Below are 15801 nucleotides of genomic sequence, written 5' to 3' on the forward strand. Positions count from 1 at the left end.
TGGGGAGTACCACTGGAGGAGAGATCTGTTTATCTGCCTTTGCCTCTCTGCCTCTCAATAAAATTAAGTAGATGAAAACTTTAAATCCTCTATTTAATTCTCAAGTTAACCATTAGAAAAACTAAAAATATAAAATTTCCAGATCATCAGAAGATAGCAAAATAGGAAAGCAGATGACAAAAATGACATAGTGAACTACTCCAAAAGAAATACACAAAAACAAAGCATGGTACAAAATGATTGTACCTAAGGCAAATGTCCTCATTTCACAATGCTAATACTGCCAATTTCAAATAATAAAGAAAAAGAACCTTAGACTAGCTCATTAATAAATCTCAATTTCAGTTGGTTTTCCATATAGCTGGTCTGCATTTATAGATTCAACCAATCATACAACAAAAATACTTTCTTAAAACCTGCATCTATACTGAATATGCACAGACCTTTTCCTTGTCCCTAAACAATGCAGTATAATAACTAAGAGGTTTTAAGAAATCTAGAGATGACTTACAGTACATGGTAAGCTGTACAGTGTATTTGCAAATATACCATTTTATATGAGGGGCTGGAGCATATTCAGATTCTGGTATCTGAAGGGAGTCCTGGAATCAATCTCATAGACATTGAGACAACTCAGCACACAGTATTTAAATTAAATAAACCGAAACCAGTGTCTCTGGAATATTAAAAGGTGATGCAAATACAATGTCAACAGGAGTTAAATCTGAAGTTAGTGAATTAACCATCCAAGTTAGAGTTGAGAAAAGAACAAAATAAACTCCAGCAGAAGAAATAAAAATAAAACTGAAAACCAATTAAGACAGTATAAAACAAAACAAAACTAAATACAAGTGCAAAACTTAAAAGGGAGAAAAGAATACAATATGTGAGAGACTCTAGAAAGTTTGTGGAATTAAGACTGTTGTGAAAAACCAGAATTCAGTTTTTTTTAAAAAAATATTTACTTGAAAAACAGTTACAGACAAGGAGAGGCAGAGAAAGATCTTCCATGTGCTGGTTCAGTTCTCAAAGGGCCATAATGACCAGAGCTGGGCCAGGCTGAAGCCAGGAGTTTAATCTAGGTCTCCCATGTAGATGCAGGGGCCCAAGGCCTTGGTCCATCTTCTGCTTTCCCAGGCATGTTAGCAGGAAGCTGGCACCCATATGGGATGCCAGCACTGCAAGTGGTGGCTTTTATCTGCTATGCCATAGCACCAGCCTCTGAATTCAGCTTACATGCATTTTCCATGATCTTTTTGTCAATCCATAGTATATAAAGTAAGAAATAAAAATGGAGAAATAACCATCGGCAGAGGAATTTAAAAATAATTGGAAAAATGTTTGCAAAATACAAAAATACACAACAATACAAAGGAAATGAACCTCTAGGCTTTTTATAACCAAGGATGGAAATTTATACTTTAATGTCAGTATTTTATTGAGAATTACCCTGGGGTAGTGACTTGAATTTTGTAAAATATGGTCATAAAACTGAGGATATAACTTAGTATTAGGTAGGCATGGAAGGTCTGGTTCATTGGCACTGGGGATGTTATGCCCTTATTTTGAAATATCACCCAACTTTTCAAATGTCACTTCTTAAAAGTCTCTATAGTCTCAACCAGACTTCCCATTTGAACTGTCCAAATTAAAATCTACAATGAATATCCAAGGCAATATTTCTTCTATATGGGTTACTTACTATGGCTTATGGCATCTGGGTTAAAATATTGAGCCAATAAAAATAACTTACGGAATTATAATTACTAAAAAAATAGTTCCAGTCCAGTGAGCTAACATTCTGTTCCCAATAGGCGAAAAATTCAATATGGTTATTTTCACAGTGCCTCTAGCACATTTTCATTCAATTTAAGCATATGTGTATGCAAACAAGGTTTCCTTTATGAGGAAAATTCACATATTTAAGCAATCCATATTCTATCGTAATTAAAAACAAAGGATCATTTCAATACCATAAGCTTACATGAGCTGGCCATGAACTATCCTTTGGCCACAGACTAAACAATCTTAGTACTTTGTAATAACATCCACTCACAGCTATCAAAGGAAACATCTGATGAGGAGAACGGCTATTTGGGTAAAGTCTTCTAACTAGTATTAGGAAAACAGATTTTGGGAAAATGGCCCCAAACAAGCCCTCAGTGAAAGGTGAATTTGCAGTCAGTTTTGTAGATAGAACAGGACCACACCTCTACAGTCATGGGTCCCCCAGCCCCCACCAGAGTGTACTGGGTTCCCTTGGAGAAAGGCAGTCCTCTCTCAGTGTCCACAGGGGATTGGACCCCTTGCTGATAGAACCTGCAGGTGTTCAAGTCTCTCCTATAAAATGGTGTGCTATTTGCACAGAGCCTACGCCCATCCACCCAGATACTTTGTCATTTCTAGACTGCTTAGAATACCTAGTGCTGTATAAATACTATCATATGTTTAAGAAATAATGAGCAGGCCAAACATGTTCAGTACAGGTGCAATTTTCCTGATTCAAGGTTGGATGAATCTGAGGGTGCAGAACCCAGATTTTCAGAGCCAACTGTACTCTGAAAGGCCAATAGATGACTTTCCAACTGGTAGATGACCACGTGCTGAGCAGAGCACTTGATGTTATAGGCATTTAACAGGGGTGCAGGTGTTGATGGGTATCCACGGACTGGGTGAGACAATCACAGGGCATTTACTGTTGGAATGGTCCAATCTTACCATAAATCACTCTCCCTCCAGGAAACAAATCAGAAACGCCCGTGGGGAATTAGAGTGGTGATCTGATTGGTCCAGGTCACAAACATGGTATAACAGAAACACCTATTAAGGTCTTATGGCCTGTGTTTGATACACTTTTAACTCCAGCCCCACTTCATGGCCAGTATGCACAGCTGCCAAAGAATAAAGCAAACACAGGTGTCTTTGATTCTGCTCACACCAGAGTCCTAGGAGCACAAATCCTCATGAGAGTAGATCTCTTGTAAAAATCTACCTAGCCAATGGAGAAGCCTGTTTGTTGTCAACTTAGGGGGATGAAGTTGAGACTGGAGTTAAGAAGTAGTGTGTTATGGAATGCTGGCAGTCTCTGAATCGATGCTATCAAACCCCCTTCTTTAATGAACAAGGATTAAGGGTATTAACTTGAGTGAACTATAATTTAGATCTCATAGATAACGCCTTCAATCCCAGGCCCTCACGTCTCGAACCTGTCTGAACAGCAGCTCTTCTAGAGGTGATCGTGTGTGCTGAGATTTCAGATTGCCATGCTGTTGCTATGCCCTTATGTCCCTTTCTATTGTTCTACTTAATTTTTATTTGTAAAGCAACATATATTTGTTAAAGATCCTGCCTATCCTTGTAGACACCATGATTCTGGATCCTATGATGCACTGAAGTTTAATTTGGATAGTCTAGTGACTTCCTGACACCAAATGCCACATTAGAATTTGATCTCATGGGCTTGCACACTTTAATGAAACACCCCAACCAATTATAACAGACCAGGATTAAAGGCTAACACTCAAATCCCACAGTCTGAAGGTGATGCCAAGGTAACCACCATCTTGTTAACCCATTAGGAAAAAAAAAAGGCTCCTGAAACATTTTACAAGAGACTGCCACGAGGAAACACTTTATTTCCAAACAGAAATGCACAGGATAAAAATACCATAATGGCCTGAGTATCACAATCTAAGATTAAACCTTACATGATCAGGAGGCACAGAAAGCTGTGGCGCCCTCCCTCTCCAGGCAAACTGGAATGCACAACTAAGGCAGCCCGTGAGGACGACACAGCAAGACAGTACCTGTCTGAAGAACTCCTCCAGAAGGGACATTGTCCAGCGATGGTGCAGGTCCCAGGCTTTCGCGGGATGGCTGATATCCGCCGTGTGCAGCATCAGGGATAAGGCCTTTGGTTTTTCAATCCTGTAACCCAAAGCATCCAAACATGAGGAGCACACTCCTCAGAGCCTCGATAAGAGTTTTAAAGTCTTTTTTCTTTTTAATCCCTTCCATTCCAAATCAAACTGCACTTCAGCTAGACAGAAGGAAAGGTACCATTTCATCCTATAACTGGAATTCCATCAGCTTGGTCTCCATGTTGACTGAACTGGATACTTGTGACTCAAACTCCCTTACAGAATGATGATACCGGTCAAAAAAACAAAAGCACAAATCCAAGTGCCACTGACTCTTATCTGCTGCCTTGGCATTCAGTGCATCTTTGAAAACATAGTTTTCCACAAGGAAATATTTCAAATTCTAATTGGGACAAACTAATGAGCACTACTATTTATTTCAGTACCCATGAAAACACATGGAATACTGACAGACAAGTTCCACACTGTGTTCTGCAAACATCACCATTCTGTGGCGACCACTCAACAAAGTTACACTGAAGGAGACATGCTTTAACAAGGGCAAGAGCATGAACAAGTTCCGGCCCCAACATCTTTGAAAACACATGTCCCAGGCCCACTTACGCTTCTGGCTGCTGCAGGGCAGTCTTCATGGCTTTGATTTGTTGGAAATGACAAGACATATCGGTGGCCATCACCATCTCGATGACCAAGGTCCGAAACTCTCTTTCAGGGACACCCATGAAGAAAAAGGATTGAAGCAAAAAAAAAAAAAAATGCAAAGTAAAAATGAGTAGACTCTTGCCACTTCTAATCAAGCTCAGCTGATTTTTTAATTTTATTTTTGATATAACATTTTATCTGCATTAAAGTCAATAAAAAGTTCAACAAAATGTAAAAAGATAGTATAGCAGGAAAATAGGCAAGGGCTATTAAAAATGAAAACCAATTTCACTCAGACTAAACTGTAAAACAGTCACAAATCAGTAAAACTACAGTAATATATAACTCCTATGAGTTTGACAAAGATCTAAAACAGTTGAATAAAACACTGTTCTTGGAGCTAAACTGATACAAGGCTATTTCTTGAGTTTTTTTCCCATTTTTTTTACCTTTTATTTAATGAATATAAATTTCCAAAGTACAGAATATTGATTACAATGGCTTCCCCCCCATAACGTCCCTCCAACCTGCAACCCTCCCCTTATCCACTCCCTCTCCCCTTCCATTCACATCAAGATTCATTTTTGATTCTCTTTATATACAGAAGATGAGTTTAGCATACATTAAGTAAAGATTTCAACAGTTTGCTCCCACTCAGAAACATAAAGTGAAAAATACTGTTTGAGTACTAGTTATAGCATTAAATCTCAATGTACAGCACACTAAGGACAAAGATCCTACATGAGGAGTAAGTGCACAGTGACTCCTGTTGTTGACTTAACAAATTGACACTCTTGCTTATGGCATCAGTAATCACCCTAGGCTCTTGTCATGAGCTGCCAAGGCTATGGAAGCCCCCTGAGTTCACTGACTCTGATCATATTTAGACAAGCCATGGTCAAAGTGGAAGTTCTCTCCTCCGTTCAGAGAAGGTACCTCCTTCTTTGATGACCCATTCTTTCCACTGGGATCTCACTCACGGAGATCTTTCATTTAGGTTTTTTTTTCCCCCAGAGTGTCTTGGCTTTCCATGCCTGAAATAGTCTCATGGGCATTTCAGCCGGATCCTCATGCCTTAAGGGCTGATTATGAGGCCAGAGTGCTGTTAGGATATTTGCTATTCTATGGGTCTGCTGTGGATCTCACTTCCCATGTTGGACCATTCTCTCCCTTTTTTATTCTATCAGCTAGTATTTGCAGACACTATTCTTGTTTATGTGATCCCTTTGGTTCTTAGTCCTATCATTACGATCAATTGTGAATAGAAATTGATCACTGGGACTAGTGAGATGGCATTGGTACATGCCACCTCGATGGGATTGAATTCGAATCCCCTGGTATGTTTCTAAGTCTACTGTTTGAGGTAAGTCAGCTTGAGCATGTCCCGAATTGCACATCTCTTCCCTCTCTTAGTCCCACTCTTATATTTAACAGCGATCACTTTTCAGTTAAGTTTCAGCACTTAAGAAGAATTGTGTATTGATTACAGTATTCAACCAAAAGTATTAAGTAGAACAAACAAAAAAAAATACTAAGAGGGATAACATATTAAGCTGCTCATCAACAGTCAGGGTGAGGGCTGATCAAGTCACCGTTTCTCATAGTGTTCATTTCACTTTAACAGGTTTTCTTTTTGGTGCTCAGTTAGTTGTCACTATCAAGGAGAACAAGTGGTATTTGTCCCTTTGGGATTGGTTTTGTTTGTTTTTTTTTTTTTTAACAGCTCTCACATATAAAGTAGGACATGTTGTATTTATCTTTCTGTGTCTGACTTATTTCACTCAATTCTAACCATTTTGCTGCAAATGATACTTTGTTTTTTTACATCTGAATAATCTGTGTATGTATATACATTTTTAAATTTACTGGATGATGAACATCATGGTGGATTCCATATCTGACTATTGCAAACAATGCTGCTATAAACATAGTGGAGCAGGTATCTCTTTGATACAATGAGTTCATGTCTTTGGGGTATATACCTAGTACTGGAATTGCTGGATCATATGGCAGATATATTTCTTTCTTTCCTTTCTTTCCTTTCTTTCCTTTCTTTCTTTTTTGACAGGCAGAGTGGACAGTGAGAGAGAGAGAGACAGAGAGAAAGGTCTTCCTTTTGCCGTTGGTTCACCCTCCAATGGCCGCTGTGGCCGGCGCGCTGCGGCCGGCGCACCACACTGATCCGATGGCAGGAGCCAGGTGCTTCTCCTGGCCTCCCATGGGGTGCAGGACCCAAGCACTTGGGCCATCCTCCACTGCACTCCCTGGCCACAGCAGAGAGCTGGCCTGGAAGAGGGGCAACCGGGACAGAATCCGGCACCCCGACCGGGACTAGAACCCGGTGTGCTCGCGCCGCAAGGCAGAGGATTAGCCAAGTGAGCCGCGGCGCCGGCCGCAGATAATTTCTAATTTAAAGAAATCTCCAGGGCCAGCGCTGGGCTGTACTAGGTAAAAGCTGCTGCCTGCAGTGCCAGCATCCATATGGGTGCTGGTTCAAGTTCCAGTTATTCCATTTTCCAACCAGCTCTCTGCTATCTAGCTTTTTTTCTACTGGGAAAGCAGTGGATGATAGTCCAAGTCCTTAGGCCCCTGCATCTGCTTGGGAGACCTGGAGGCAGCTCCTCGCTTCAGATCCGGACCCGGCTGTTGGAGCCAATTGGGAAATGAACCAGTAGATGGAAGATCAGTCTCTCTCTGCTTCTGCCTCTCTGTAACTTTTTTTTTTTTTTTTTAAGAAATGCAAACCGAGGCTGGCACTGTGGCGCAGTGCATTAAAGCCCCAGCCTGCAGTGCCAGAATCCCACATGGGTACTGGTTCAAGCCCCAGCTGCTCCTTTCCTATGGCCTAGGAAAGCAGTAGAAGATGGCCCAAGTGCTTGCACCCACGTGGGAGACCAGGAGGAAGCTCCTGGCTTCAGATCAGCTCAGCTCTGGCTGAGTTGGGGTCATTGGGGAGTGAACCAGCAGAATGGAAGACCTCTCTCCCTTGTTCTACCTCTCTCTGTAACTCTGCCTTTCAAATAAATAATTCTTCTAAAATTATAAAAAAAAGAAATGCAAACTCCCCACACCATTTCCCTCAGTAATTTACATTCCTCCCAACAGTGTATGAGTTTCCCTTTCTCCACATCATCACCAGCAACTGTTGCTCTCTCTTGTGGAAAACAACCTTCCTGTGTGCAGTGAGGTGATAGCTCATTGTGGTTCACATTTGTATTTCCTTAATGGCTAATGATATTGAGCATTTTTTTCATATCTAAAATCAGTTAATTATTTCTAACACTTCTAGTCTACCTTGACTGTTTTAAGTGGGCTTGAATAAGAAATACATGAAACTTCAGGAATAAGGAACTTGGTTATTATGTGCCACAGTGGGTTAAGCCTCCGCCTACAACACCAACATCCCAGATGGGCAGTGGTTTGAGTCCTGACTGCTCTGCTCCCAATCCAGCTCCCTGGCTTAGGAAAAGCAGCGATATATGTCCCATGTGTTTGGGCCCTGCCACCCCTGTGGGAGACCTGGAGGAAGCTCCAGGCTTTGGCTGGGCCCAGTCCTGGCTGTTGTGGCCATCTGGGAAGTGAACCAGTGAGTGGAAGACATGTCTGTCTCTATCTTCTCCCTCCCCCCTTAATTCTGACTTACAAATCTTTAAAAAAAAAAAAATCCATGGGATACACTACACACATCATTTGGGAAATGGATTCATAGGGAAAAACCCCAATGAAACTGAAAAGTATAAAAGTACACACATCTCAACTGAATTCAAAAGTTTGGAGACATAATCACATGAAAATAATTCTAGTAGGTAGACTGATAATTGACATTACAACTTTTGAGTATAGATATTCCACCTTTTAAAAAGATAAGACTTTAGTTTTAGGGCAGTTTTGGGTTTAGAGAGAAATAAAGCAGAGCACAGAATTCCCATATTCCTTGTCTCCATTGCAATTTTCCTTATTAACAATTTGCATGAGTATAGTGGCTTTGTTACAACCGGTGAGCCAATACTGATACAGTAACTACAGGCCACAGTTTGTATTAGGGTTAACTTGTCATGGGGTGCGGTTCGATGGTTTTTGACAAGCACATGATGTCATTTATCCACTATGCAGTAACATATAAGATAGTTTCTGTACCCTAAAATCCAATGTGCTGTACCATACTTGCCCCACCTTCTTTTCCTCTGAAATCCCATTTTTTTAAATCAAGTTTATTGAGGTCTAGTTTACTTAGAATGTTCTGTTTCCATATAAAATACACAATTCAGTGAACTATTAGTTGAATAAACTTTTGAAATTATCATGCAATCCTAAGACCAAATACTTCCTGTCACCCTCAAGCCAAGCCCCCAGTTTAATTTCTCCCTAAAATAGCTGACATTTTCAAACTTTGTATATTTGAGGATATAGGAATATAACAATATACATATACTCACATACTACATGTAACAGACACCAGATATATACATACACGTTCCCATGTAGGTGTGTGTACAACAAAATACAGCGTGTAACCTTTGTTTGACATCTTTACTTGCCATGATGACTTGCCACTCACCCATGTGGTGGCTTGTCAACAGCACATTTGCTCTATTGCTGAGTGATACCCCAACGTATGGGTAGACCATAACTTGTTAACCACTACCAGCTGATAGACATTTGTGTTCTAAGATTCTAGTGTGGGGCTATCGTACAGAAAGCTGTCCTAAGTCTTTATTCATGTACAAGTCTTTTTGTGAATACATGTATTCATCTCTGGGGCAGATACTTAGAAGTATAATGGCTGACTTATAAGTTACATTTAACTTCAAAAGAGATTGTCAAACATTTTTCAAAGTGATTGTGTCACTTTATATTTTGACCAGCAATGTGTGAAACTTGGCTTTTCTGTACCAACTATTGTAAATCCTCAATTTCAGCCATTCTAATAGGTAGCAGTATCTCATCATTGTTTTAATTTTGCATTTCTTTGATTAATCATGGCATGTATCTTTTCATGCACTTTTATTTGTGCAACATTTTTTAGGGGAAACTATTGTTTCAAATTCCCCCTTTTATAAATTACTTTGTCATTTTATTACTAAGTTGTAAAAATGTATAATGGGTCTTCAAAAGCCCATGGAAAATGCATATTATGGAAAAAACCATGCATGGATTTGAGAAACTTTTTTGAACCAAAATAATTCTACCTTCTATTTTTAAAGTTTATTATAAAAGCTAGTTACAGACTTTCCATCTGCTGGTTCACTCCAAAAATGGCCGCAATGGCTGAAGGCAAGAGCCAGGAACTTCTTCTGGATCTCGCACATGGGTGGCAGGTATGCAAATACTTGGGGCATCTTTCACTGCTGTCCTGGGTGCATTAGAAGGGCACTGGATCTGAAGTGGAGCAGCCAGGACTCCAACCAGCACCCATATGGGACACTGGCATCACAAGTAGTGGCTTAACCTGTGCCACAAGGCTGATCCCTTAATTCTAATTTCTATGACGTTTTCGAAAGATTTGTATAAAGAATATATAAAAGTAGATGTAAGATGTGTTGTGAATAATTTCTCCAATATCTTGGCATGCTTTTTTCCAGTGTCTTCCAAAGGGCAAAGGATTCTAAGATTTTAATTCGTAAACTTCTATTTTTAAGATTTTATTTATTTGACAGGTAGAATTACAGACAGTGAGAGAGAGAAAGAGAGAAAGATCTTCCTTCCGTTGGTTCACTCCCCAAATGGCCACTACGGCCAGAGCTATGCCAATCCAAAGTCAGGAGCCAGGTGCTTCCTCTTGGTCTCCCATGCGGGTGCAGGCACCCAAGCACTTGGGCCATCCTCCACTGCCCTCCTGGGCCACAGCAGAGAGCTGGAATGGAAGAGGAGCAACCAGGATTAGAACCTGGCGCGCATATGGGATGCTGGCGCCTCAGGCGGAGGATTAGCCAAGTGAGCCACGGCAGCGGCCCCAGTAAACTTCTATTTGTAACTTTAATATCCCAAGATTTTTGAGTCCCAAGAACCTTCCATCCACTGCCCAGGACTTTAATATAGTTTCTTCTGGGAGTCTTGCCATTTACCTTTGACCTTTAGGTCTGTGATTCTGTGATCAAGTTTGAGTTCATTTTTAAGTATAGCGTAAGGTGAAGGCAAAAAAATTTTTTCCATATGGATACCCAGTTCCAACAACACTTATTGAAGAGATTTTCCTTTCCCCACTGAATTGCCTTGGCAACTCTGTTGTAGCTCAATGGATGAGTCAATTTCCAAACTCTGAATTCTGCTCCACGGTTATCTGTTCTTTCATCAGTGAAACACTGTCTGGATTACTGTAACTTCATAATATGTTTTGATATTGAGTAGTGTCAGTCCACAAAACCTGGTTCTTATCAAATAATTTGTCTGCCTTTCTGTATACATTGTAGAAAAACCTTGGACTATTAACATTCTGACATTTTTATTGGAATTGTGTTCAATCTATAGATATAGTTTGGAAGATATACTTAAAATAATGTCTACATGACAAGAATACAACTCTAAATTTATTCAGGTCCTCTTTAATAACCAAGGTTAGATAATTTTTAGTGAATAGGAGTTGCATTTAATATTAAATATTTCATTTTTGTGATATTCTAAAATTTTTATTTTATAATAGTTTGCTGTTAGTCTATAATTTCATATTTGAGTTTATCCAGTTTTAGGTTTGCTGAGATTAAATCTATAAACTTACATATGTATGACCATATTTAAGAAATTTCAGTCTTATTTCTTTAAATATTTCCCTCTGTTTCACCATTTTCTCTCTCTCTCTCTCTCCGCCCCCTTCCCCAAGATTCCAGTTGCCATATGAAATTGTTTCAAAAAAACTGAAATGTTTTGGGAGCCTATGAAAGATTTATCTTATTTGAAAGAGTTAGAGACAGAGACATCTTTCATTTGCTAGTTCACCCCCAGGAGTCGGGTGCTTCATCCAGGTCTCCCACGTAGGTGGCAGGGCCATATGGGCCATCTTCCACTGCTTTTCCCAGGCCATGAGCAGGGAACTGGGTCGGAAGTGGAGCAGCCAGGAAACCACAAACTGGTACCCATATGGGACGCTGGCATTACAGGAGGCAGCTTTACCCACTATACAACACCAGCCCCGAAAGCCCTTGTTATCCCAGGCCCCCACCTAGGGTTCTAGTTGGAGCTCTGGTGTTGCCTTCAACCCTCTAACCTACCCTATCCTGTCACTCCGCAGACTCTGACATCCCTGCCACATCTACTGATGTTATTCACCCTCAAATCATTTTTTAAAATATTTTGCCTATAATTTATAACTGCCATTTGTAAGGAGACTGGTTTGTTAGCAGCTCTTCTGGTCTGCCAAAGTAGAATTTCATGTTATTTCAAGTTGAATGAAATAAATATCTGGTAATATTTATTTACAAAGTTACTAAAGTCTAATGCACTTAAAAATCGAAATAGGACAGATCACCTATTAAAACTGTCTCCTTGCAGAGACGCAGGATACTAACATAACATGGTTTACGGATACTGTTAAATAGTAACTTACTAGTTAACAATATTTATGCCTTAAGGCAGTATATCTAAAAATTAAGGGTATTTAAAAATATTAGGTAAATATAGTACAGCACTAAATTTACATAATTAAAAAGTCATTTCTTATAATTTTTGCTTTATAGAATTCCAAAATGTAAGTAGAAACAAAACATGGTGCAATGGGCTATAAAAATTTCCACTGAATCATGACTTTACTGAGATTTATATTTCATTCTTGGAGATAATGAAGATTGTGCTGAATATATAAATGCTAGTGAAGTACTGAAATATATAAGGCTAAAACACAAGCAGATTTCATAAAGCTGAATTTTCAAGTGGTATTTGATAATTTTTTTTCTTTTTACTAAATGCACCTATGTGCTGAACTGTATAATAACTTGCCTTGATCACAGGCAATATTCAAACCACTCAAAACTGGGACTTCATGAAAACCCATAATTAGGAACACAGAGTTGGAGATAACAAAACTGGTTGCATTGCTGTGTGCCAGGGTGTTCCAATAGGTTCTGGTTTACACCTGGTGATCGTGGGGTTAGATGCTGTCCATGCCAGGCTTGCTATCCCAGTTGTAGACTGAGAGAGTAAGTGAAGCTTAGGAATGTAACAGAATGAAAACACAAATAATAGAGCTAAATTTCTAACAAAACTAGCAGGTAAACTGGGGCAGGTGAATGGCCTAGCAGCTAGAACATCGGGTAAGACACTCACATCCCACAACGGAGTGGCTGGGGTTGATACCTGGCTCTGGCTTCCGACCCCAGCTTTCTGCTGCTGTAAACCTTGGGAGTCAGCAATGCTAGCTGAAGAAACGGAGCTCCTGCCACCCAGCTGGGAGCCCAGGATTGTGTTCCCAGCTCCCAAGTGTGGGCCCTGCTGTGACAGGCATTGGAGGAATGAACAAGCTTATTGCATATGCCCCCAAAATGTGCTAAGTATTTGTAATCAATTACTTATTATCATCTTAACCGTTATATTGCAGAGTAATTGCCATCTATTTTCCAGGGATGGAATCTGAAAAAGTTATAGGAGGCTGAGTGACTCCTCCAGTGTCACACAACCAGTAAATGTATTTCCATTCAAACCCCGGACTGCCTGTAGCTAAAGATACACAGTGGTACTTAGGGAACAGAAGTAAGTACTCAAGATTACTTTTTTTAAGCATCAAAAGAATTTCTTTAGAAGACCTCAAAATATCCTTGAATTCCAAATCAATATTGGAAGAAAATATTAAATGATAAAACTCAGGTTTAGGAAGGTCAGCTAAAAGCACCACAAGTTACTCAAGATAGCGAACACCACGTGTTTCTAACGCCCTCAGAGGGTCACTGCCTCTCTCTCAAACTTCCTTGAGGATTCGTAGCATGATAGTGAATCTCTTGACCTAAACTGGATCCATTACTCAACTCATTACTGGAAATGATCTGTGAAGATGGAAAAGTAAAAATATAGTTGGAACCTAATCTTAATATTTTACAACCCGTATTACAAACATCTGGATATTTATACCAAGACAAATCGAGAAAAGGTGAGGCACCCACAAAGAGGGCACGGGAGATTGCACACTCAGGGAGGAAGTGTGGAGGGATGGAGGGAGACAGAAACAGAATTCCAAGCAGGATGAAATTTCTCCTGCAGCAGGAAACTTCCACCTGTCCTCAGTTCTTCCTAGCCTCCAAACTTCCCCATCTGTACCTCCAGTCGTCTTTGGAGAGGTTGATCAGAATATTCATCTCCTCGTCCTCTTGCAGGAGGCGGTAGGCTGCACTCAAGTGGTGGTTCTCCAGCACCGATCTGTCATTGTAGAGGATGGCGGGGTCAGACCTGAGCACAAAGCCAAGCAAAAGCATGGAGGAAATGAAACAGATGAGATTTCTGGGATCATTCTCACAGGCTGGGAGTCACTTTTCATCATTTTTTCCCATGCTGAGAAATTATCTTCACCTTAGGCCATTCTTATTAACCAAAAGCTTAATGAACACTATAAATTATCAGATGTATGGGGGCCATTGTACTGTTAACATATGGGCATGAAATACGTGACATTGAACCTGAGACCTCTCTGAAAACTGGCTTATATCCAGAACTCGATGACCTATACTAGTGACAAAACAGATTTTTTAAATGTAGATTACATCAAACTTTATGCATTCTGCAATGGCATTAATTTTTCATTTTATTCAGTGAATATATTGTTTTATTCTAGTTGTAATTCTCTGAACATCTCACCTGGTGGGTACTGTCTACAAGCAGCCTCTAGTAATAACTTGATAATAAAACTTTTCAATGTAAAAATACAGACAAAATTGAGAGTAAGTCAGAAAGATCGAACTGAACATTGCGGTACAGTAGGCTAAGACATCTACCGAATCAGAACGCCAGTGGGAGTCCCAGCTGCTCTGCTTCTGATCTAGCTTCCTACTAATGCATCCTGGGATGCAGTGGCTGATGGCCCAAATACTTGGGTCCCTGCCACCCACATAGAGTTCTTGGTTCCTGGATTTGGCCTGGCATAGCCCCAGCTTCTGCAGGCATTTGGAGGGCCAGCAGGTAGAAGATCTTTCTCAGTCACTTTGCCTTGCAAATAAATGATTGGATCTCTTAAACAGAATATAAAGACGGTATAAAAACTGTCATTTTCCCAAAGACCATTCTATAATGGAATACAAGTATTTTAATACTTTAATGAGAAACAGATGAGCTTTTGTTAAAGAACTTGAGTACCAGAGATGTAAAGTGACAGCTTACAGCCCACAGTGGCTACATGGGTGGCTGGGAAAGGGAGCGAGGTCCTCTGACAGGTGGTCCAGTACTCCCCAGGATAACTTTCTCTGTCATTGGTCAAACCCTGGGGAACTCCTAGAATACCTTAGAAGTGTTAGGCTCAACCTTTTGTCCATAGGAGGATAAGGAGCTGGGCACAGACACAGATTTCTGATCAGGGGTCATGGATCTAAGATGCTCGGATAAAGTTCAGTTGAACAATGTTTAACTTCTAAACCAAGCATAACTGAACTTACTGGAATTTTCCTACTCCTTTGGAAATAATAAAAACATTCACATCTCCAAGTAAGGGATCTGCTCTTAGACCTGTTGAATAAACTAGGTACCCAGTGATGAGCATTTTGTGGCTCTAAGATAACTTTCCACCTCCTATAACTGAGCCGTGCACCTCTGGGCTGTAGCTGGTTTGGGTACTGGTTATCCGCAGCTCTGCTCCCTCTCCTCTTTGGACAGGTGCTATTCAGTGTTTCCAGCCTCAGAGCAGATGTCCTTTCCATAGACCCACAATAGCAGCTACTCCAGAGTTTCCTGTATTTAAAAACCTTGGAACAAAACCACAAAGGGCTGCTTCCCCGCAGCTGAGAAGACAGGAGGTGGGGACTAAAGCAAGCAGCCTAAGCCCTTTTGTCTGCTTCTATTCCACTGTCATTTCTCTCCTGAACAGATCAGACCACTGTTTTCTTTTGTGTACTCCATAATTAAATGTTGAGTTCATTAAATGCATATAGACTGATTTAAGGAACACAAACCTATCTGGAGGATGCACCTGCTCTTTCAAGTGAGATCTCCAAGTTTTTACTGGGTGTTAAACTCCTCCTCCTCCCGCTACATTCTTTCTCTTGGCCTTACCACCTTTCCTCAGGTCCTGGCTTTTTAGTTTTATATCAAGACCCAATTAACCCTACTGCCAGACATTCACTAGTTCCATGTCTCTTTTAAAAGAGACAAG

General features: G+C 40.3%; 1 protein-coding gene across 11 annotated transcripts in view; it reads right to left on the reverse strand.

The window, feature by feature from the left end:
• PDE1C (phosphodiesterase 1C) overlaps positions 1 to 15801 on the reverse strand; it is a 543851-nt gene that overhangs the window by 74453 nt on the left and 453597 nt on the right. For 10 of the 11 annotated variants that reach the window (XM_002713741.5, XM_017344418.3, XM_070059702.1 and 7 more), the window contains 3 exons: positions 13764 to 13892; positions 4485 to 4586; positions 3807 to 3927 (listed from right to left, as the gene is read on the reverse strand). In XM_002713741.5, coding sequence (XP_002713787.2) covers positions 3807 to 3927; positions 4485 to 4586; positions 13764 to 13892 — 352 coding nt within the window. The remainder of the gene's footprint in view (positions 1 to 3806; positions 3928 to 4484; positions 4587 to 13763; positions 13893 to 15801) is intronic. The other variant, XM_070059701.1, reaches the window with a different exon arrangement.

Source organism: Oryctolagus cuniculus, chromosome 16, assembly GCF_964237555.1.
Source record: "Oryctolagus cuniculus chromosome 16, mOryCun1.1, whole genome shotgun sequence".
Classification (NCBI taxonomy): domain Eukaryota; kingdom Metazoa; phylum Chordata; class Mammalia; order Lagomorpha; family Leporidae; genus Oryctolagus; species Oryctolagus cuniculus.